Source organism: Hyperolius riggenbachi, chromosome 7 (assembly GCF_040937935.1).
Source record: "Hyperolius riggenbachi isolate aHypRig1 chromosome 7, aHypRig1.pri, whole genome shotgun sequence".
In the NCBI taxonomy this organism is placed as follows: Eukaryota; Metazoa; Chordata; class Amphibia; order Anura; family Hyperoliidae; genus Hyperolius; species Hyperolius riggenbachi.
Window position 1 is genome coordinate 215,597,385 of NC_090652.1, and position 24,829 is coordinate 215,622,213.

The window sequence follows — 24,829 nt, forward strand, 5'->3', positions numbered from 1 at the left end:
AGAATTTATATAGTCTGCATCTCTTTAAAAACGGATCCAGATATCAACCTGATCACCTACTGACGAAAAACCGGATGCAAACAGAACGGATCTGGACCGGATCCTGAGTGCAACTCTACGCATCCGGTCCGGATGCGCACGGAACGGATCCGGACATCCGTTCCGTTTTTTGCAAAAACGCAAGTGTGAACGGGGCCTAACTGGAAATTAATTCATGCTAGAACCCTAATATTTTGTTCCATTTAACCACACCTGATCTGTCTTACCTCTGACCCCTCCCCCACCTAGGCTAACCCTCGGGTACAGTTTAAATCACATCATGGAGAACAGTAGATTTTTGAGCAACAATCATGAATGTTCATGTCTTGAGTTATACACATATAGATTTCTCCACAATTGTTCCAAAACTATCGATTATTTTCTGAAAGAAGCTGATCCGGAATCAATTATTACCACACACATGCTGATAAAGTTAAATAGATTCCAGCAGGAAATCTATTAAAAATCAATTGAACAACAGCTTTGCATGTTTGATGCAGCACAACTCTATGGGCTGCTGATTAATCACTGCTCGTGCATCGGCACTGCCCATGATCAACCTAGACTTAGGCCTCGATTCATAAAAGTGCTGTCGGGAAGGTAACGTCGAGCGGGGAAACACCGCTGTCGGTATTTCCGCCTTCAGGGTGGTAATTCATAAACATTTTGCTACTTGTGACAGGCGTGCGGAGATATTCCGCTGTAGGCAGGCGTTAGGCTGTCGGGAGACATGCGGAAACAGGAGAAGCAGGCGGAATCCCTCCGTGCGGTGTTCTCTCTGCAGCTGCTTGGGAGGTCTGTCCCATTCACTGCACTGTATTCCGCACGCTTCTCGCCACATCAGAGGTAGCGGTAATACCCGTCCGCATACCGCTACCTCTAATCTTTATGAATTGACATTTGTTACTTTTGCTATGATAATCACCGCGCAAGGCGGTGATTCATCACTCTGCTCGCGAATGTCGGCTTTTCATGCGGAAAAAGCCTTTATGAATACAGATTCTGCTGTGTGGTCGGTAAAGTGAGCCGTTTTCAGCATTTCCGAATGCGGGAATGCTTTATGAATCGAGGCCTTTGTCTGATCAATACCTTCCATTCATTTTTGGTCAAAATCGATCTGCCGTTAATAATTAATTTCTATCCAATTCGATCAGAGTGATCAAATCTGCCAAGAATCAAATAGGAAAATCAAAGTGTTTATGGGCACTTAAAATCTCAAACAATTAAAATCTAGCAAACGTATTACCACTATTCTGCCAAGGTAGCAGCATGTGTGCCTTGGCAGAACAGAGGTAGCCATACAGTAATATCCGTATGTACACAGCGTGTAGTCGGAGCTGAGGCTTTCGCTGAGAAAAGCATTGAGTGGTCGCAGCTCTTTGCTGCTCATTCTCCACATGGGATCCGGCTGGAGGAAGAGAATGCTCGGAGATCTCCATAGAAACGGAATGCCGGGGCCTAGGCTGCGGAAGTGCAGCCCGCAGCGCAGGGCCAGGAGATGGCGGCCGCTCTCCTGTATTGCATAGTGTGGGCAGCTGCTGTCGTCTTGTGCCAGGCCGGAGAGGAGCGGGGAGAGTTCAGCCCGGGCCAGTCTGCGGCCTCCCTGCCTCTGGGCACGGCTGCGGCAGAGCGGAGGTAGGAAGGCTGGCTGCTGGAGAGCAGAGACGTGGCGCTACCTAGAGACACAGCTTATCGCACATCCACTGCTGGAGCGCCGCTACGGGGCGGCTGCAGCTCTATGGGTATGGGGCTTCCTGCGCAGCTTCTCTACGCTGGATTCACTGCAACACATAGGACGTGTGTCAATCATGCAGGCAATGCTCATGCATACGGTATACTGTATTATGAAGCAGGCAATGCTCATGCATACGGTATACTGTATTATGAAGCAGGCAGAGATGTTCAAAGAGAGAAATGGCAATCGGCTCACGATAGAGCGGGGAAAGCGAAAATAACATTGCTATCAGGCATGTCCAAGGTGTGAAACCTATGGAGGCTCCTTTTTTATTTCCTTAAACAATATCAGTTGCCAGGCAGCCATACTGATCTTTTTGGTCACTAGGGTCTAAATCACACACCTAAAATAAGCATGCAGCTAATCTTGTCAGATTTGTCATAGACATGATCTGCATGCTTGTTCAGGGTCCATGGCATAAAGTATTAGAGGCAGAGGATCCGTAAGACAGCCAGGCAATGTGTATTATTTAAAAGGAAATAAACATGTCAGCCTCCATATCCCTCTCGCCTTTTGTTCCATTTAAGGATCCAATATATTATGCTGGGAATACACCATGCGTTTTTTAGGCAGATAGATGGTCGATAGATAATTTCTGACATGTCCGATCTCACTTTCGATCGTTTTACCGCTCGATTTCTGATAGAAGTGAATGGGAATTGATAAGAAAAGATAAGCGGAAAAACGAAAGGAAACACGATCGAATGGCAAATCGATCGCAAAAATGCATAGTAGTGTATTCCCAGCATTAGATCCCTGAGCGGTGCCAACCTTTGCTGTAAACACACTTAATAGGCGAACAATTGCTGGTTGGAGTGGCCATTTCAACCAACTTTTATCTAATGTGTGTGCTCACCTTAGGCTATCTTTACAGTAGGGCACTGCACATCCTTCAAAAGCAGGATCGCAACGGAGTGGTGCATTGCATGTTATATGTACGGTGTAATGCATACAGTACAAAGTTTGGTTCACTGTCAATACGCATTTTATGTGATAACACACTGCATGCTTATGCTTCACGTTATAGCAACAGATTCTGTCACACCACACTGCTAACACATTAATGTGAACGTACCATTACTATATAATTGCATCCCATTAATAGTGAGATTATACTGTTCATTGCACCACAATGCCCCACTGTCAATGTAGACTTCTGTTATACTGAATACCTTGTGTTTGCCCCATGAGGACTTGGTCCCCCCACAAGGTGCAAACGCAAAATGCAATGCATGTCTTGCTATTTTGCAGCATACGATATCTGTGATTGTGAAGTATGCAGTGAAATATATCTTTTTGCTTTTTTGGTTTCTACTTTTTTTGTCAATGTACTTGTGTTTTATCATAATCGCATTCTGTGTCAGTTAAATTGATTTGATTGACTAATACCGTATATCAAAAACGTACCATGAAATTGCATTGCACAGTGTTTGTCTCCAATAAAAGTGCCTTTGCACAAAAAAAGTATCCAGTTAGGTATTTGGACAGAGAACTTTCGTTTTCTAATTTTGGTTCTGTACATTACACCAAATAATTTTAAATGAAATAACTCAGATGCAGCTGATTGTACAGACTATCAGCTTTAATTCAGTGGGGTGAACAAAACAATTGAATAAAAATGTGAGGCAACGAAAGCATTTTTTTAACACAATTCCTTCTTTTCAGGGGCTCAAAAGTAATTGGACAAATAAAAAAATTGGAAATAAAATGTTCATTTCTTATACTTGGTTGAAAACCCTTTGCTGGCAATGGACAGCCTGAAGTCATGAACTCGTGGGCATCACCATATTCTGGGTTTCCTCCTTTTTAATGCTTTGCCAGACCTTTACTATCAGTTGCTGTTTGTTTGTTGGCCTTTCTGTCTGAAGTTTAGTCTTGGGTTAAGAACAGTTGACTGAGCTCCTGGGTCGCTTTGACTGTATGTTTTGGGTCATTGTTTATTTGGATCATGAAATGCTGCCCCATCTATTTGACTGCATTTAGATGGATTTGAGTAGATCAGTAGTGTATCAGTTCAGTGGTCACCCCTCCCCTACAGAGCATACTTGGTGTCTAGTGTACCCCCTCCCTAATTCAGTGTTCACTGGTGTCTAGTGGTCCCTCCTTCCTCCCTCATACAGCAGACTTGGTGTCTAGTGATTCCCCCCCCTCCCCAATAGAGCGTACCTGATATTTAGTGGTCTTCCTCTCTCACCCATAGAGTGTTCCCTGGTGGTCTAGGAGCATCACTCACTCCCCCATACATTGTACCTGGTGTCAAGTGGTCCCCCCTCCACCCATACAGTGAGCCTTCTGTACCAGTGTAACCCCCTTCACCTCCAGTATATCTGTTGCCTAGTGTTCTTCCCTCCCTCTCCCGTGGAGTTTTCCCTGGTGTCTAATTTCCTCCCCTCCCTCACCATGTGACCTAATTGCAGATTACAGGCAGGCCAAACAAACTGCACCGTGACTCCTTTGTGTTTTCCTTCACATTTGGCCTCTAGTGTTTGAGTGAATTTAAACACTAGAGGACTAATGTGGAGAAATATAGAACAAATTTGTTTCGTTAGTTTATGAATTTGAATAATAAATTACATGTGACATTCTGAAACATTTGCGTGTTTGGTTGATGATGTAAATCGATCTCTTTATTTTGCAGGTACCTGTTGTATGATGTGAATCCTCCAGAGGGGTTTAACCTGCGCAGGGATGTATACATTCGTATGGCCTCTCTTATAAAGACATTACAGAAAAGCTCAGACTGGGTGCTCGTTTTGCCCCCTTGGGGGCGTCTTTACCACTGGCAGAGTCCAGACATCCACCAAGTTCGGATACCTTGGCAAGAATTTTTTGATCTTGACAGTCTCAATAAAAATATCCCTGTTATTGAATATGAGGATTTCCTGGCAGGTAAATCATATTAATAATAACACGTTCATGTTTCAAAGAAATAATAAAGGGACACCACTTTCAAATCTAGTGTTACAGAGGTGCTTGTAAGTTTGTGAACCCTGTGCCATTCTCTTCTTTTTTTTTAAATTAATGTGACCTAATCATTGTCTGATTTTTTAAGTCCTTAAAGAGAATCTGTATTGTTAAAATCACACAAAAGTAAACATACCAGTGCGTTAGGGGACATCTCCTATTCCCCTCTGTCACAATTTCGCCGCTCCCCGCCGCATTAAAAGTAGTCAAAAACAGTTTTAAAAAGTTTGTTTATAAACAAACAAAATGGCCACCAAAACAGGAAGTAGGTTGATGTACAGTATGTCCACACATAGAAAATACATCCATACACAAGCAGGCTGTATACAGCCTTCCTTTTGAATCCCAAGAGATCATTTGTGTGTTTACCTTCTTCCTACTGCAGCTCTCATCCACTGAATACTAGTGACAGGCTGATTGTTTCTTCCTGCAGACAGTTCTGCCCTGTCTGTAATTCCTCAGTATGTGTCAGCCAGCTCCTTTCACAGCCTAACAGAGGAGGATTTTTATCCAACTCTCTTCTCTCACTGATAAGAGAGCAGAGACGCTGCTGGCTAATGTAAATAACACACACACACGGGAGTGTGCATAGAGGGGCCTGGAGGGGGGTGTGCAGAACAGATCAGCACGGAAGAGTTGGCAGCCTTCCAGACACAGGGCGACAAGTCCGACAGGGGAAAGATACATTGATTTATTACAGAGACGGTGATAGTAGAAAGTGCTGCAGTAAGCCAGAGCACATTAGAGTAGGTTTAGGAACTTATAGGATGGTAGAAAACAGGAAATTTTTGTTACAGAGTCTCTTTAAAGTAGACAAAGAAAACCTAGTTAAACAAATAAAACAAACATTATTATATGTAATGTATTTATTGAACAAAAAAATATCCAGTAACATATCTGTGTGTAGCAAAAGTAAGTGAATGGTGCTCTTAATATTTGGTGTGACCCCCTTATTCAACGAAATATTTGCAGCAGCTGAACTTTTTCAGTCACCAACAGGGCCGGTTCTCTCATGAAGCAGAGTGAAACATCTGTATCAGGTGCTGGGATTACAGGGGCAACATGTTTGTATTGTGTTTACAGGGATTCTCAGAGATTTATTTATTTTCAAAAGCTCTTAGTGAATGGCAGTTGCTCTGTCCAACTGACAAAAAACTGTGTAGTGAGCAGGGAAAGCTGGCCAGCATCATTGTTTAATCCTTTTTTAGGGAATATCTTTATAAAGAATAAAAGCCTTGCTGAGTATCCCCTATGAAGAGATGGGCTAGTCCAAAACCTGTCACTTCTGTCAGATTTCTACTACCTACTGTAAGTGACAGCAACCTAGGAGAAAATTAATTTATGGCTCATTTTACTCTGGAAAAAACATACTTCTTATTTGTCAGTGTTTACAAATATTTAACATTTCGCAATTTTTCAGTATAGTGCGCCTTCAAGGTGGACAGTTTGCATAATCACATGAATAGCAATCCACAGTTATAAAACAGTTGTAGACAACATAATGTGTGTTTACAATTTCTCTAAAATAGCTATAAAAAGAACATACATTAAGTCTACTACCTGACACTCCAGGTAACCTCTGTGGTCGATCCAGGGGTCCCATGTTTTGTAATGGATGAGAAGTTTGTCCGCAACAGTGGCATTGGTTTTCTCAGAGAGGTGCTTTTTTTTATTGATTTTTGCTATAACTGGGGGACATATAAGTGGAGCTTATACCATTGGGAGGATAGGTATACCTTGGCTGAGATAACTGTGTTGTAAAAGGGAAAATGTTGACAATAGTTCCACTTTCCTTTGGGTACTGCCTATGGGAAAGTTAATTCAATCTGTACTACAATGATTGTATATTATTGAAGCTAAAGTTGTGCATTTGTTTCTATTTCAGAATCTGGGGGTCCGTTTATCGAGCAGGTGTATGTTCTGCAAGGCTATGCAGAGGGATGGAAGGAGGGCACCTGGGAGGAGAAGGTGGATCAGAGACCTTGTATTGATAAGCTCATGTACTCTGAGGATAAGCATGGATACTACAGGTACACTGCTTACAGCTCACCTTTAGGCAAACACAGTTATCAAACTCAAGGCCCATTGGCTTAATCTGGCCTGCCTCACCATTCTATGTGGCCTGCAAGCGCTTCAAATGTGTATGCTTGTCTCAAATAAGGTCTATTGCTAATCTCAAGAGCACATTGCTGCTCATAAACATGACCTGCAGAGTGCAGTGTTTCTACTTCAGCTTTTCACAGGAGTCAAATTCAAGGCCTTTGACCCGAATCCAGGCCACATTGCCATTTTATGTTGGCTTCAGGAGCTTCAATTCAAATGCACATGATTGTAAGCAGTAAAAAAGGAGGCAATTAAGATAACCAGTGCTTTTTACAGTAGGTACTCACAGCAAACTGGAGGTGACAACATAGTAGGACGCCACAGCACTTTTACGGGCAGCGTTTAGTGTCTTCATTAAGATAGCATGCCATACAGGTAGGAGACAGTTCTAAAGTTGGTGCACATTTAATAGCATGGTGTCTTTGCCTGTCCCACCCATACCTCAGAAAGCTCCAAGCATTTTTTTTTAAGCTAAACAGTTGTTAGCTGTTTAGAGTTGCCATCCCTATCATTTTCCATCCTGAAATACAAATGCAACTTCCAGTTTGCTGTGAGCACATTCATGGAATAAAGTATACAGCAGGTTGGTTCGCTGCATTCCCTCCTTTCTTTTACAGCAGATGATAACATTACCTTCTCATCCAGAGGAGCACACCAATGCAGTGGCTATATTCAGGTATTGCACCTGACATTTTTGAAGACTCACCCTCTTAAACTTCAACAAACAATTCGGCCCGCAATTTAGACCGTGTTTTAGATTTTGGTTCTTTATGTAATTTAGTTTGACATCCTTGCTTTAAGATATACACACTAGGGGGCGGAGCCTGCAATGGAAGGGTGAGGACGCGCTTTCTCTCAGCTCCCGGCCATGAGCGTCTTCTATAGCTCAAACTGACCTTGAATCCCTTCCCTGCTGACCTGAAGTGGCATGAAAAGAACCAAGAAGGGTGACTCGGCCCAGCAGTGCCCTAATACCCCCTCACAAAGACCTCTAACTAGGTACTTCCAGGCACGAGGTGAGAACCAGGCTACTCACAAAATGGCGGAACAGGCCCCCTCGCCGCCGGCAATCTCAGGCTCTCTGAAGTCAGGCCCATCCGCCCTTACAAGTCTGGAGGATATATGGAGATTCCTGAAGGGGCTCCCCACCAAGCAAGATATGGAGGAACAGACCGAAAGAATAGTCGCCTCCACGAGATCCGAAATAGCCGCCATCCATGCAGATATCAATGGCCTGGCTGATCGGGTCACATCAGTGGAGGGAGACTTGGCATCATTGAAAGCGGAGGTGGCTAAGCTACGCGAAGACTCTGAGAGACAATCTACAGTTTCCCGTTCCATGCTCACCCAGATGGAGGACATGCAGAATAGAGGACGCAGAAACAATATACGGGTGAGGGGAGTTCCGGAGCATGTCTCCACGGATAATATTATACCCACGCTACGCACCCTCTTTAATGGACTTCTGAATAGACCAGCGGACCAAAAGCTAAAATTTGATAGAGCGCATAGGGCCCTCCGGGCTGCACCGGGAAGGGAGGAGCAGCCACGCGACATCATCTGCAGGCTGCACAATTATCAAGAGAAGGAGCAGATCATGATAGCAGCAAGGAAGAAAGGCAATCTGGAGTGGGAAGGAGCAGCGGTGTCTCTCTTTCAAGACCTGGCACCCTCCACGCTGGCTCAGCGGCGGGCGCTAAAGCCTCTTTTGCAGTCTTTCTCCCCTGAAGAAGTCACATATAAGTGGGGATTCCCCTTTCAGCTGATGGTGAAGAAGGGAACTCAGTCTTTCTCTCTCCGCCACCCAAAGGATCTTCCGGAATTCTTCCGAGTAATGGACATCCCCACAGTGGCGGTTCCTGAATGGAATCCTGACACAATGGATTTTGCAGGGCCGCAGAAGCCACGCAAGCAACGATAAGAAGTGGGTCGAAATGTAAGTTTTGTTTCCCCTCCGCCCTGCTGCCCGATTGATTACATACTGCCCCGTGTCCTGTGACTCCCAGTGCTCACATAATTGCAAAATGCGGCATCATCTTATGGTACCCACCACACGCAGCTGAACTCTTTCAGCGGGTCCCTTTGCCCCCCTTTTGCCCCCATGCGCACTTCGATGGACTCTTCCCCCCCCACTTGCCCGAAGAAACCATGACAGAGACCTTAAAGCTGAAAACTGCCTGAATTTACAAGAAACAATGTGTAGTGTTCTGGGCTCAGGTGGCTCTCACTCATACACAGTATGGGAGCCTGACGCCTCCGAAGATTTAATGCATGGGTGAAATGGTTGAGCGGCTCTGGTGGGGCGTCACTGGGCCCTAGCATGGGGGGTGGAGGGGAGGGGGCTTAATTGCCCGCTCCCCTCGGCTCCCCCGTTACTATGCAAGGATGGGCACCGGCGCCTCACCTCCCGCGGCATGGGGTAATGCACTCCTCAGGTAAACGATATATATATATATATGTATGCAATGGTCGTGGGGGTCGGTGGGGGGCCTCGTGTCTCTCCCGATAGATGGGGATGGCGGGATACTCTATATATTTGCTCAATGTTATGTGACTTAATGGGCTAGCAGGATAAACATGCTTGTATACGGGTGGGGGAGGCTCTGGCGTGGCGTGCATCGGGTGACGCGCGGGGCGCTGTGGCGGTCCCCTGGGGGGAGCCTGGGTGCCCCTGTGTTCTCAAGGTGGCGGCAATTATGACTACCTTCTACCACAAGCCTCTTTTAACCAAGGTACGGTGGCGCCTCGGCTCTACTCCTTCCGCCTTCCAGCGAATAGCACTACAGCAGTGTGATCTGCGGTTTCTCCCTGTGCGTCACGTCACGGCGATCTCCTGGGTGGACTCCTGGGGGCGAGGGGACTTGATGTGGGTCTGGGAGATGCAGGTAGCATCTTGGGCGTGGGCCTATCCCCTATGGGACAAGCATGATGGGCCTCCCGGAGAGTGGGGTGGGCCCTTATAATGTTCCACTGTAAACTAATTTGTTACACCTTGGGGGGCCTGGGAGGGCCGGCAGGGGAGGGGAAATGTTATATTATGCTCTTCCTGCCGTTTGAGGGATAAGATACCTAGTTAACTATTAATATGCCTGAGGTTTATAATTTTTTTTGTTGGGGGGGGGTTATAGGATTTAAAAGGGACAAAAGGTTAATGTATTAAGATGTTATTAGCGATGCGTACATGGTCGGGGCGGGGTCTCGTGACTGAGGTCCTTTCATTGAGTTCCCCTACCCCAGTGGGATTTGCCAGACATAAAATGGTGCCCATGAGGCCCCGAGGCAACGTTATCCAATGTCAGGAGACTGCTTCCTGGCGAGCACGATGGGTGAGCAACAATATTTATTCAACTCATTTGCTCCTAATGTGCTCTATACGCACTTTTCTGCGTACTTCATTTCTCTATATTTCCTCTCTGCTTTGTCTCTCTCTCTCTTCTCTACAGAATTGCTGTTCTAAACGTGGGTTGTTGGGGGGTACGGGTCCCGGGGAGCGTCTACTAGTGACCAACATTCCAGCGGTCACTTAAATTGCTGTCCTTAAATGTCAGGGGTTTGAATGTCCCAGAAAAAAGATCGGCCGTTCTCAATTTATGTCGTAAAGAGCATGCTAATATTGTGTGTCTACAGGAGACCCACTTCAAACAGCCCAAAATACCTAAACTTTATAATAAATATTACAAAACACTATACAGTAGCCCCGTCCAAGAGGCCAAGGTGAAGGGTACGGCGATACTCCTCTCTAAAGACACTCCCTTTACTTTAATTGACGAATATGGGGACCCGCAAGGTCGATTCAACCTAATTAAAGGCACTCTACACAACCAAAAAATTACTATAGGCTCCTATTATGCACCAAACACGAATCAGGTTTCCTTCCTTCAATCCTTCCTATCCCGCTTGCACTCGTTTGCGGAAGGAAGTGTCCTCCTGGGCGGAGATTTAAATCTCACCTTGAATCCATTAGTTGACTCCTCTTCGGGGAGATGCCCTGTATCTCAGAAATTATTACGAAAGTGCCACTCTCTTCTGCACTCCATGCAATTGGTAGATGTTTGGCGAATGCACAACCCTTCGGCAAAAGATTATACGTTTTTCTCCCATCCGCATAATACTTACTCGAGGATTGACTACATATTCCTCTCGCACAACCTTCTCTCGGTGTCGGCCTCTCCCGGGATAGGCAGCGTGACCCTTTCGGACCATGCGCCTGTCACGGTGGAGATCTCACTGGGAGGGTGCAGACGCGGCCCCGCCTCTTGGAGACTGAATAGCTCCCTGATAGAGGACAAACAAATATCTGAAAAAATCAAGGCTGAGATGGAGGAATTCTTCCATTTCAATGATCAGGAGGACACTTCCCCATTAATCCTGTGGGAAACGCACAAATGTTTCATCAGGGGCCTATTGATCAGGGAGGGAGCCAGGAGAAAGAGGGAACGTGAGAAAGAAGTCGAACATATTCTCTCCTCTATAGCGGAGCTAGAAACAAAACACAAAAGGAGCAATTCTCCAACAGTTTTGTTAGAATTGTCAGGTAAGAGAGAAACTCTTCGGAAATTACTATTCCACAAAGTTAAATATGCAGCATCCAGGTGCCGCCGTTCTTTCTATGAATTCGGCAACAAATGTGGCTCAATGCTAGCTAAAGCCCTGAAAGACCAGCAAGTTTCTAATTACATATCTGGAATCAAGGATAAACATTCACAGCTGGTGCACAAATATGATGATATCTCACGAACTTTTAGGAATTATTATGCCTCCTTGTATAACCTTCCCTCCTCTGCTGGTGCTCCCTCCCCTGAATCTAAACGTACAAAAATATTTGAATACTTGACAAAGTCAGGCATGCCCACACTCCCTATAGAGGATATTGAAACCTTAGAAGAACCCTTTACGGAAGACGAATTATTAATAGCATTGGCTCAACTACCCACAGGGAAGGCCCCGGGACCTGACGGATACATTTCCGAATATTATAAGAAGTTTAAAAGTGTTTTAACCCCATACATGCTACAGGCTTTCAATGCTATTTCCGAAAGGCAGGGAGAAAATTTGGATTTCCCGACCACAATGCTTGCAGCGCATATCTCAGTATTGCCCAAGGAGGGGAAAGACCCCTCGATGTGCCAGAGCTACCGTCCTATTTCGCTGCTCAATGTAGACTTAAAGATCTATGCCAAGATGCTTGCGAATAGGCTATCCCCTACTCTCTGTGGCTTGATTCACCCGGACCAAGTAGGCTTTGTCCCAGGCCGGGAGGCACGGGATAACACCATCCGCACCCTGAACCTAGTCCATTGGGCAAGGTCCCAGTCCACCCCTATCCTTCTTCTCTCCACTGACGCTGAAAAAGCTTTCGATAGGGTGGACTGGGACTTCATAGAGGGTACTCTGCAGCATATTGGTCTGTCCACCAAAATGTGCAGACGCATAATGTCCCTATACTCCTCACCTAACGCTAAAGTAAAAGCAAATGGAGTGCTATCTGATAGCTTTGACATACGTAATGGAACGAGGCAGGGCTGTCCTCTCTCCCCGCTGATTTTTGCACTCTCTCTCGAACCCTTCTTATGTACAGTCAGAGCTAACCCAGACATCCAAGGAGTATCTCTTAAGAAATCCTCCCATAAAGTCGCAGCTTACGCGGATGACATGCTTTTTTTTCTCACAAATCCACATATCTCCCTACCAAATTTGTTACGGGAATTCCAGGACTATGGACTACTCTCTAATCTCTCGATTAATTATGACAAAAGTGAAGCAATAGGGGTCTTGCTTCCGGGCACATTAAAAGATACTCTGCGGACCAACTTCCCTTTTAAATGGCCACCTACAGCTCTTAAATACCTGGGCACACACATTACTCCTCATCCAAAAGACCTAATGGCCACCAACTTTACCCCCGCACTAAACCGAATTAAATCAGACCTACAAAAATGGGATAAACCCCATTTCTCTTGGTTCGGAAGGACGTGCATAATCAAAATGACAATCATGCCTCGTTTATTGTACCTCTTTCAGACTCTCCCTATATACATCCCGGCTGTATTCTTCAAACAATTAACACAGGAATTCTCTAAATTCATCTGGAGAGGTCGAAAATCTAGACTGAGATATGCGCTGCAAACAGCTCCTAAAGAAATGGGGGGTATGGCGGTCCCAAACCCTGCATTATACTATGCCTCAGCAGTTTTAATTAGAATCATTGACTGGAATAGACACGCCACCCAGAAGAGGTGGGTGGAGGTGGAGGAAGAGCTAGCAGGAGATAGTCTCAGCCTAATCCCCTGGCAAACTCAATCGAGGCGTACGCTAGACCCTGCCGCTGCGTTAGTTACCCATACCCTCAAGGTCTTAGCTAAATATAGATCTGGCAGACTAATTTCCCCATGGCCTTCGCCACTTCTACCTATTCTTAATAATCCAGCATTCCCTCTAGGTCTGCCCCCCCGGAGTTACCCTCCTTGGCGCAATGCCCAGCCGCTCTGCGCATATCATCTCATTCATGAGGGGGAATGGAATTCTTTACCCAATTTAAGGAACGTGTTGAACTCCCAGGCATTGGACCACTGGAGCTGGACTCAGTTTAAACATTTTCTATTGCAACAGGGTACCAGGGCTGAACTAGGAAGACCCCTCACTCTATTTGAGCAAACCTGCAGGGGATCGGGACCAATCAGAGGAACTATCTCTCTCGTGTACTCTCTGCTTAATGATACGGATGAGCCGTCCGCAGATTTGAAGTTGAAGTGGGAAGCTGACCTTAACATCTCCTTCTCAACAAAACAATGGGGGAAGATTTTACTATTTGCCCACAAATCATCCATATCATCGAGCAGTCAGGAAGCGGGTTATAAAATCTTTACGCGCTGGTATCTCACTCCATCGAGACTCCATGCGATGTATCCCTTCATCTCTCCTAGTTGCTGGAGATGTGGACAAGATCCAGGTACCCTGTTGCACATTTTCTGGTCCTGCCCCTGTCTCGCCAACTTCTGGCTTGATATACGCACACAGATACATGCGCTGACAGATTTCCTACCACCAGATTCTCCGGAATTTTTCCTTCTCCATCATAATACATGGTCCATCAAAAAGTATAAAAAGTCTCTTACTAGACACCTAGTAAACGCTGCCAAAGCGTTGATCGCTAGACGATGGAAGTCACAAGAACCTCCGGTTTTGAGGGATTGGCTAAAGGAGGTGGATAGAATCTGCCAGCTGGAAGACTTGACAGCCACTATATATGACAGGTCAGAACAATTCTGGAAAACATGGTTCTGGTGGTTTGAATTCAAAGAGTCTCCTCAATTCACCACCCTCATGTCCGGATAACTTATCCATTCACGGCCCCCTGACACTGCTCTCAGGAATTATGGACGCCGCCGGGAATAATACCTGTGCTCACCTCCAACCCACCGAAATCTTATCTCCTCTTCTCTTCCTTTCTTTCTTTTTCCTGTCTCTCTCCTTTCTTTTTTCTTTCTGCACCAAGGCTAATATATAGCAGTAAATGTTAAGTCTTAGCGCTCCCAAAAGGAAATTAAGGGATCCGTTAACTTCTAATATAGCAGGTACCTGGTTGTATGATCCCTACGGGGCGCCAGGATACCAAAACTTTAAGGGTTTCCTCTTGCAGTGGATGGTCTCTAAATGCAAGTATATTATGGGGGGTGCTGTCAGGTGGTATACGATATCACCTTGATAAAGTTTATTGTGAAGCTTACACGTCTGTTCAGTTTGAAATAAGATAAGCAAGTCTTTGCTATTTTGTACTCTGTCCTTTATATGTTGAAAATAAAGAATCTTTAAAAAAAAAGATATACACACTAGCAGAGATCTGTTGTTCCATTGTATAGTCAGTGGGTAGAGCAGGCACACCATCAATGTTGCTGGGTGCAATATTACAAATCAATGCAGTATGTTCCATCATGCAACTTCTGGCTAGAATTGTCTTCTGCTTCCACCCCCTCCTCTCTAAGTCGTGTGTAAAGCACTTAATTTCAGCAAACAACCTTTAAACTTTTCTTAGGACAAGTAAGCCCCACTCATATTAATGGAGCAGAAAGTGATGACATATTGTACACGTCCCAGGACCACACAGTCACTGACCTTATCTGTGCGAGCCTTAAGCAGGCTGAATTGTGGTCAGAGAACACAGACATATGAGTCTGACATGGATTTGTGAGGACGTGTTCTCCTCGAGCCCAGGGCAGAGTGCTGGATAAAAGATAGCGATGAGCAATCAAACCGACCCGAATTCAAACCCCGAGACTAACAAAACTAAGGGGAATCGGAGCACCAACAAACAGACAAGAAATACAGGCACGGGTGCCACGGTAAACTAAGTTTCCAGATACTTTACCGGCCCAGTGCTGTGCAGCGCTCCTGCCAAGATGGCCGACTCAAGCGAAACCCCAACACCCGCTCCTGCTAAAAAACTGGGCGATATCTGGGCCTTTTTGAGGGGTCTTCCTACAAAGCAAGATATGGATTCCCAGACTGACCTTATCCTATGCGCCACGAGATTAGAAGTAGCGGCACTCAGGAGGTTGTAGACAGTCACTGTGGGGGAGACAGATCTACTACAGCTTCGCCGGGAAATGAAAGAGCTGAAAGACGCTAATGATAAACAGTCTGCTCTTAACAGCACCTACCGCTCCCATCTTGAAGATCTGCAAAACAGAAGCCAGTGGAATAATGTCCGGCTGAGAGGCCTCCCTGAAGCCACCCGCAACGAAGATTTGCAAGACACCGTGCAGGCTATCTTTGACAAGCTACTGGGACAAGTTCACTCACCTCGAATCCATTTGGATAGAGTACATCACACACTTAAACCTGCTCCGCAAGGTAATGCGCCTCCTCGAGATGTAATATGCAGAGTTCATCACTTCCCCATTAAAGAAGCTATCATGGCGGTGGCGCGCATGCATGGCCCGGTGGACTTTGATGGAGCCCAAATAGCTCTATTCCAGGATCTTGCACCCTGCACTCTGGCTCAATGATGGGTTCTTAAGCCATTACTGTAAATTCTTTAAGATTAGGGAACAACTTACAAGTGGGGATTTCCCTTTCACCTACAAGCAAAACTTGGATCCCATACCGCAATCCTACACACACCGGCAGACATTTCGTCTTTCTGTGCAACCCTGGGGATAGATGAAGTAGAACTATCTAACTGGAATCCTCACTTTTTGCTCACTAATGGCAGCCTCCTCATCCATCTCCCTTCAGGTGTCTTTTAAATAGAAGTCGAGGGGGATACTTATCTACAAGGAGTGAATCCTCTGGATCTTTCCTAAGACCACCGCCACTACCCACAGTGATCACAGAATGAAAATGTAAAAAAAGGCTCTGGTCCTTAAGTCGCCAGAGCCACGTGGGTCCCAGGAGGTTTGATCTTAATAATTGGAGTAACTAGTGTATCAGAGGTGGATTGAAACAAAAAAAGATAGGTAAAAAAGATAAATATGTACCTACAAAGAGTGAAGCCTCTGGCTGGCGCAGTAAGCTGGAGCAGTTTGTCCACGACAGCTCCATCCTACTTTGGTGCTGCACAGCCACGCTTGTGCATGAACAGGAGCATGATCGCAAACTTCCAGATGGTCCTGGGTAGCGGTGGTGGTCTTAAGAAAGATCGAGGATTCATTCCTTGTAGATAAGTATCCCCCTCGACTTCTTTTTAAAAGCCACCTGAAGGGAGAAGGATGAGTAGGCTGCCATATTTACTTCCTTTGCAACAATACTATGTGCCGGACAGTCCTGCTGATCCTATGCATCTAATACTTTTAACCATGGACCCTGAACAATCATGCAGCAGATCGGGTGTTTCTGACATTTTTGGTAAATCTGACAAGATTAGCTGCATGCTTATTTCTGGTGTGATTTAGACAATACTGCAGCAAAATAGACCCACAAGACTGCCAGGAAACTGGTATTGTTTAAAAGGAAGTAAGTATGGCAGCCTCCATATACATGCTTCAGGATCCCTTTAAGCAGCCTGGTATGGAATGTTGAGCTGTATGTCTATGAGCTACTTTAAACACATACCAAGTTGTGCTGTATTGATCCACAGAGGCTGGTTTTGGGGTTATGAAGAAACGAGAGGTCTAAATGTCACCTGCTTGTCAGTCCAAGGCTCGGCATCTATTGTGGAACCAGTCTTGAAGAACTCCACTGCTAGGTAAGCTATTGTATCTTCCTCCACTGAATATGGGCCATCTTCAATGGCACATGTCATAATGAAAGCCATTTTCTTCTTTCACCCTAGATCGGTAATGTTGGACAGAGCTGAGAACCTTCTACACGATCACTATGCAGGCAAAGATTATTGGGATGTATGTATGCAAAGAAGACAAATATATGATTTCTGTGATATTTATTATGGGTTTATCTATCAAAATAATATTAATGCCTTTATCTTCTGGGGAAGTTGAATGGTAAGGCATGAGTTTCCAGGCTTGCTTTTGCTTGGAGGAGTTTGTTGTTCTCCTCTACATTTCTAAATTATTAATTTCAAAGTACCCGTTACCTGGAAGTCAGGCAACCGGAAGTCTCAAGGGGATAACGGGGACTGTGTTTTGGGGGGTTTGCAGGTTGTTTCGCTCCATATCCAACCTCCGTGATTGGCTCACAGTGATCACAGGGTCCGAAACCAATGAAATTGTTCCTGATGTGGGCATGGAGCTCAACTGTCACTATGACAGCTGAGTTAAGCGGGACACAGCGGTGCCAGAGCGACTCAGAACAGTGGAATTGACGGGAGTGTGCTGTAGCGAATGGGAAATCTACATCCTGTCACAGCCGCACTACCGCAAGCAGGATGCAGTCAAAGAGATCAGCAATATTGCCAGGCAACTGGTATTGTGTATGCACGTCAATACAACGTCAATACTCTCCTGCACTGTATACTAGACCCTTGCTTGACACATTTTGGCAAGTTACAGGAGAAAAAGGTTATGAAAATTAATTGGATCACTTTTTGCATTGAAATCCTGGGGAAATTGAACGTCGGGGAGGTTAAAAGGAAATAAATATGGCAGCCTCCATATCCCATCAGTTCAGGTGTCCTTTAATCCTTTGGGAATTACGGACCCAGAATGAATGGGTAGAACAGGTCACCTGATTCCAAAGACGGAGACTAAACATTGAGCAAGCCAATCATTTTGGTATTTAAAGGATAAAAAAGCAAAACCCTTCAGGTTTACATTAGTTGCTGTATTATGTTGACATGCAGGCTTCTCCATAACACTGTGAACATCTTTATTTAGACGCGGCGCAGTATGGTGTTTGCCCAGCATCTGCGTGTTGTAGGAGATGAGTTCCGAGCTAACTTTCTCCAGTCTAATGATGAATTGGACAAAACTATATTCCATGAAGACTGGACAAAGGTGAAGGTAAGGAATATCGTGTTTCTTCTGTTATTATAGTGCATTAAGTTATTGGATGGTCTGGGACACAAGCTATTTCCAGTGAGCCCTATCTCAAAGTGAAAGTTTGTAGTTTTGGATGGAGTTGGTAAGGGTTAGAAACGCTATATAACTTTATTGCTGTCTGTGGCCCTGCTGATGGGACCGTGGCTTTGTTCTTGTCTTTTGAACATGAGAGAAAGTTACAGCAAATTTCTCAGAATAAAAGGAAAACCCATGGAGCATATGTTGTCGCACACCCTCTCATCCACCTGTCATCCGGGAGAACAATCTATATTGCAACCAGCTAAGCTCTGGTTAACAAGAGAAACAGGGAGGTGCGCAAACACATCCCGCCACTGTCACAACTCCCCTGTTGCCCTGAATGTGAACTTGGAAAGTCTGTGAGAGATTTCTCACAGACTGCTCACATATTTTCCAATAGAGCTAGCCAGCCAAAATCTCTGCTCAAAAAGAGGACACATTCTGTGAGCTAGGCTCTTTATTGTTTACCCGCCAAGCTCAGACAGGGCATGGTAATATCACTGTTACTACCGACAGTGTGTACCGCAAGTTGCGCTACTAGCGTGACCCATGGTTCTTGAGTAGTGCAAATGTTGCTATGGTAACAAGCATTACCATAGTAATGGTTGCACTACTTGAACACTGTGGGTTGTGCTAATAGCGTAACTTGGGGTACACACTTCCAGTAGTATTGGTAATATTGCTATGGGATGTCTGTGCGCAGCAATAGGACTGTACTTTTGTGCATCAGGCCTAATATCCCCAGCAGAAACTAAGGCAAAAAAAAACCCTGCAGTTTTTAAATCTTCCCCACTGAATCTAGATAAAAAAGAAAATCCCCCGGGTCCTTTGTAAATGTTATTTATAAGATATTCTGAACATGTTACTTTGTAAAGTATACAAGTTTTCAAACTTAAACTTGCGTATAGAGGAAATAACCATGGGACAATTTGAAAAGCTTCCTGAAAATCTCCCACTGTAGATGGTTGATAAAAAGGTTTATAAGGCCTGGTGGGATGCTTTTCACACCCTGCAACAATGCACATGCACAAGTCTTGAAGAAAAGACTTGGCGTAGCATTGAATTGCCGGTAGCAGCACATTCATTTAATAAATCATGTGAGCAGCCAGTTCACCAAGCAGTGCATTGCCTGGCAATACATAGGGAAATGTATGTGTGTGATTAATCTAACCCTATTCATATCAGTGAAGCCAGTCCTGGCTTATGACATGTAGAAAGCCTGAGAAGCAATTTCTGCACATGGCATCTTGATCACTGGTGGCAGGATATGATTACATCCTACCCGGTCATCGTAGCTGCTATGTGCAGAGGGATCGCAAATTGCAGTGCCTTGGATTATTAAATCAGCAAATTAGAGTCAGACTGAAAGAGAGACTGACTTGTATCAACAACCCAGCAGATAGCTAAGATACACTAGCAGGAACATTTTCAGACCCAGTGAATTTAAATTCTTTATAAGCTTGTTAAAGCCCATCTCCAAAAATTTTCATTTTCCATATCTCCTCTCCTATCTATCAGGGTCCCAACTTACCTATGTTGCTGAGTTAGGCTCTCACACCAGGCCTCACACACCTGGTCCGCCGGTGCACAATCCCTCTTTGGGTCACCACTCCACAACAGATACAAGCAATGTAGAAATGAAGGAGGCACTCAAAAGGCGAATAAACTTGCATTTATCAAAAAAGTAGCAAACATGACATGTTTCGGGGTAATCCCCCTTCCTTGTACACCCGAGGAAGGGGATTACCCCGAAACAAGTCGTGTTTGCTACCTTTTTGATAAACACAAATTCACCTTTTGAGTGCCTCTTTCATTTCTACATCCCGACTTACCTATACCCATCCATGCCTCTCTAGGCCACACCTCACTACTTTAGAGAAGAACAGGTGATATGTTGACACTGCTTGTTGCGTTGTCTATCCTGTGGCGCATCCCAGACATCTCTGCACTGAAGCAGTCATGTCCCCTTCCCATCTGACAGCAAATGAGTGAATGGTGCATGCATCAAATCACTTAATGAAGGGATTGCAAGAGTCTGGGCTGCTGCAATGACATATTGGCCCTTCTTCAGAAGCCATGGAAGCCACTGTGGCTGTGTGACATCATTGCTGCTGCTTTGGCTGAGTTATATTAATGTCTACTGAGTTTTACGGGAGTGGGTGCCTTTATAATGTTTGGCAGGTATATGGAAAGGGAAAAAAATTCTGTATATAGGACTTAAAGGACAACTGAAGTGAGAGGGAGATGGAGGCTGCCATATTTATTACCTTTTAAGCAATACCAGTTGCCTGGCTTTCCTGCGGATCCTCTGCCTCTAATACCTTTAGCCATGGACCCTAAACAAGCATGCAGCAGATCAGGTGTTTCTGACAATATTGTGAGATCTGACAAGATTAGCTGCATGCTTGTTTCTGGCGTACTTTAGACACTACTGCAGCCAAATAGAACAGCACGGCTGTCAGGCAACTAGTATTGTTTAAAAGGAAATAAATGACTGCCTCATTATTCTTCTCAAGTCTATTGTCCTTTAAGTGGTGATATTGGAATAATACCAGTGCTATTTATGTTCTTTAACCTGGCTTTACCACTGTATACTTACAATCAAATCAGTAATAGGCTCTTGACTTCTACTAATGTAGGTAAAACCAAGCCCACCTCTTGGAGGACCTTACCTTGCGGTACACCTTCGGAGGAAAGACTTTATCTGGGGCCACAGGGAAGATGTGCCCAGCTTACGAAGGGCAGCTGAAGAAATTCACAACCTCTTAAATAAACTGAATCTAAAAAAGGTGTTTATTGCCACAGATTCTGACAGAAAAGGTAATCACTCTATAATACCACGTAGCAGTTAGACTGCATTTATTATAAAGAACAAAGTAAGCTCCAAGTACAAGCTAGATAAATTCCTGTATTTTCCCGTTAGATCTTGAAGAGCTGCAGAAGTTGATTCCTGAAATGGTGAGGTATGAGCCCACCTGGGAAGAGCTGGAGCTGTACAAGGATGGAGGAGTGGCAATTATAGACCAGTGGATCTGTGCTCATGCCAGGTAATAAGCAACTTCCATTATAATATGATGACATGGTACGCAAAGTAGCATCAGCCACTAGACTAGAGTCTTAATATGAGAGATTGTAATATGTCTATTGTGTTTGCTTGTTGGCAGCCAGAGAACCCTCTTACTGTTACTTTAGGGTTTATTTTATTCATGAAAAAAGAGAACAGTTTTGCCATATTGGTGACGATGATATTTACTTCCAGTGTCTAACTTGCTCCAGCCTGTTAGAAACCACAAGGTTGAGGTGGGCTTACGAAAGGTGATCTGTTCTGTTGTCCCAGTCCCCAAATCTGTAGCAGACTGAAACAGGTTTTCCCTAGACGCCTGTAACTATGCGATTTTTATGAAACCAGCAATTTTTGTAGCGACAGACGACCAATTTCGCAATCTTTTGGTGTGGGTACAGGCGCCCGATTACATGAACGTTTGGCGACGCGTGGTGATAATGACAATCCCAATGGATTGGATCTTTCAGATCCCTGATGACTCCCCCAAAAAGTACTGCATTCGTTTGACCTCCCATTCGCGCCCATCCTGTCTAGTCACGTGACATTGTGTGTTCCTGGGGCAGGAAGATGGATCAGGGAACCTAGTTCGTTGGGAGGCGTAGCTGTGAGGATCCCCGATCCAACTTCTGGTGAGTATTCAGCATAAGATTTGCCTGGTGTTTAGTGTCTCCCATATTTCAGTCCTGATTAGTTTTTCTTGTCCCTGCTGATACAAAACATGCCCACCATTTTATACTGCTACCACTATGCTTCTCCGTGGGAATGGTGTTGTCGGAGTGATGGAAAGTGTTGGGTATGTGCCGCTCATGACTTCTGCCATGGTTGCCAAAAACTTACATTTTAGTCTGGTCTCTCCACAGAACCTTCATTTATGTGTTTGGAAAGTCGGCTACATGTTGTTGGGCATATGCTAAACATATTTCCTTGGCAACAGCTTTTTGTTTCTGCCCATTTTTCCATTAAGCGCTGTCTTGTGGAGTGTATGGCTCAATGTGGTCCTGTGGGTATATATTTCTATCTGTCAATGTTTGCAGTTCATTAAGTGTTATCCTTGGTGTCTGAATTACATCTCTGGTTAATATCCTCCTTGGCCAATCTGAGTTTTGGTGGTTGGTAGCTCCCCCCTGTCCCCGTCCCCACATCACAGCACAATTGCTTGGTTAATTGGCAGCTCCTCTCCTCTTCAGCACAAGGCACTGCCACACAGTAATAGGTGACAATCGGTGCACAGATCCCTTTGATGTTTGATCATTCTTACTGTTATATCATTTTAATTAGTTACCAACATAGTGCCATTTAGCATAGTTATTGCTGGGTAGTTTATGGTTTCCTTAAAAAGGTGCATTATTATTGCATTCAATTTTGTGTTTGTTTTCAGACCTTGATTGCATGGTCCTTTATGGAATTCTGTACCATTCATTTACTTATCTCTAATCAGGGCCGCCATCAGAAATTTTGGGGCCCCTCACACATTATCAGGCCTGGCCCCCCTCCCTGGGCCCACCCACTGGTTGCTGTGCCCACCCACTAGCCACTCTACCCCCGTGTCCATGTGCGAAGTGCGCTGTGGCAAAAAATGTGCATGCCCCGAATCTGAAGAAAGCGGCTTGCACAGTATGATGCGGCAAAAAGTGGGCGTGACATGGCATTTTGTAGGTGGAGCCAAATACTAGCCAAATACAGGTAGTCCATGGTTAACAAATAAGATAGGGACTTGGAGGTCCATTCTTATCCTTTATCCGTTTTCTTTTGTCCCCCTCTTTTCTTCCTGTTCCCCCTGTGCCTCTTTTATCCCCGTGTTACCTCTTGTCCTCTTCTGTCTCAGCTCGTCCCCCTGCCATAGCCAGGTAAAGGTGCCCCCAGTATTAGTATCCAGGTATAGGTTCCCCCAGTATAAGTAGCCAGCTATAGGTGGTGCCCCAGTATAGGTAGCTTGGTGTACTGTAGATGCCCCCAATATAGGTAGCCTGATATGGGTGGTGCACCAGTATAGGTTAGCCAGTTACAGGTGCCCCCAGTATAGATTGCAAGCTATAGGAGCCCCAGTATAGTTAGACAGGTATAGGTGGTGCCCCAGTATAGGTAGCCAGTAGCCAGATATAGGTGGTGCCCCAGTATACAAAGTCCGCTGTAGCGTGCTCACTCATCTGCTCCCCACGTTTAATCGCTTATGTCACTCTTCTCTCAGTGCTGGAACGTGGTGTGCTGGTGAGTGAGCCACAAGCCCGCAGCCAGCACATGCAACCCTTCCAGTGCTTTGGGGGGCCCAGGGCCCCCAGAAGCCCTGGGCCCCTTACTGCAGTGTCAGTTGTCCCCCCCCCCCCCCCCGATGGCTGCCCTGTCTCTAATATATTACCAGTAATAGCAAAACTTCACTTACTGTGCAGGCCTTGGTAAATCAGGCCAGGTGTGTCAGTTTTTTAGCAGTGTCTAATAGTGCTATACATTTATCAGATTTGGAAGGCTTCAGTCGCTGAAATAGCCTGTAATGTACTTAAATGTCAGAATATAATAAGTAGAAGACTGTAGGTACCATAACACTTGGATCTAAGCTTCCATTGCTATTCTGGACTTGCAGCTATCAGTTTTGGGCGTTGTGGTCCGCTCCCTTTCTGTAGACAGCCTGATGGTGTATTTAGCTATACATCTAAATCTAACCTTACTATTAGGCTGCTTGTAATCCAGCTGTATGTCAGGAGGAAAGAGACTGACTTGGGGTAAGTATTAGTTTAGTCACCCCTCCACCCACATCATGTGACTGTGTAAGGTGTACCTTTACTTGACTGAAATCCTTTTCACTACACTTTCTGCATACAGATCATCTTTTTACATTATTCCAAGCTGCCTTACACAGATCAGCAGATGGAAACAATAGTCTGCGGTATGCCAACATGTCATTTCTTTTCACAGGTATTTCATTGGCACATCCGTCTCCACTTTCTCATTCCGAATTCACGAGGAAAGAGAGATATTAGGCTTTGACCCAAAGACAACTTACAACCGATTTTGTGGAGATGAAGAAAAAAACTGTGAGCAGCCGACGCACTGGAAGATTGTGTACTAAGCAGAAACAGACTGAGACTTCAGTGGTGGCCATAAGCAAGCGTCCCCTGTGGAATATGCTGCACCCCAAATCACACAAACTACAAGTGTGAAGGTTACTATTTTCTAGGCAGACTTTTCTGCTGTCTAATGTTGAGCATTGCTATTATAAGAAACCTGTAACGAGAGGGAAACAGAGGCTGACTTCATTCCTTTTTTTTTTTCTTTTTTTTTTTTTTACGGTGATTAGCCTGATCTTCTGCCCCCAATACTTTCCAAGTCATGGCCTAAAACAAGTATGCAGATCAAGTGTTCTATTTGGTATGACTCCATGCCTGTTCATGGTGTATGACCGAGATACCCCAAGATTAGTGTCAACCAGGCAGTTGGCATATGTAAAAGGGAATAAAGATGGCAGACGACATATTA

The 24,829-nt window shown here is 44.9% G+C and overlaps 1 protein-coding gene across 2 annotated transcripts; it reads left to right on the forward strand.

The window, feature by feature from the left end:
• Positions 1–1,472: 1,472 nt before the first annotated feature.
• On the forward strand, positions 1,473–24,829 carry POFUT2 (protein O-fucosyltransferase 2). 2 transcript variants are annotated; one of them, XM_068245208.1, is made up of 9 exons: positions 1,473–1,674; positions 4,413–4,663; positions 6,624–6,768; positions 16,917–17,024; positions 17,112–17,178; positions 18,112–18,237; positions 20,934–21,114; positions 21,218–21,341; positions 24,269–24,829. In XM_068245208.1, exons 1-9 carry the CDS (start codon positions 1,538–1,540, stop codon positions 24,420–24,422), a joined length of 1,293 nt encoding a protein of 430 aa, XP_068101309.1. In that variant the 5' UTR covers positions 1,473–1,537; the 3' UTR covers positions 24,423–24,829. The 2 variants fall into 2 exon arrangements, with proteins under 2 accessions (XP_068101309.1, XP_068101310.1); XM_068245209.1 differs by lacking the exon at positions 1,473–1,674 and adding an exon at positions 1,691–1,781.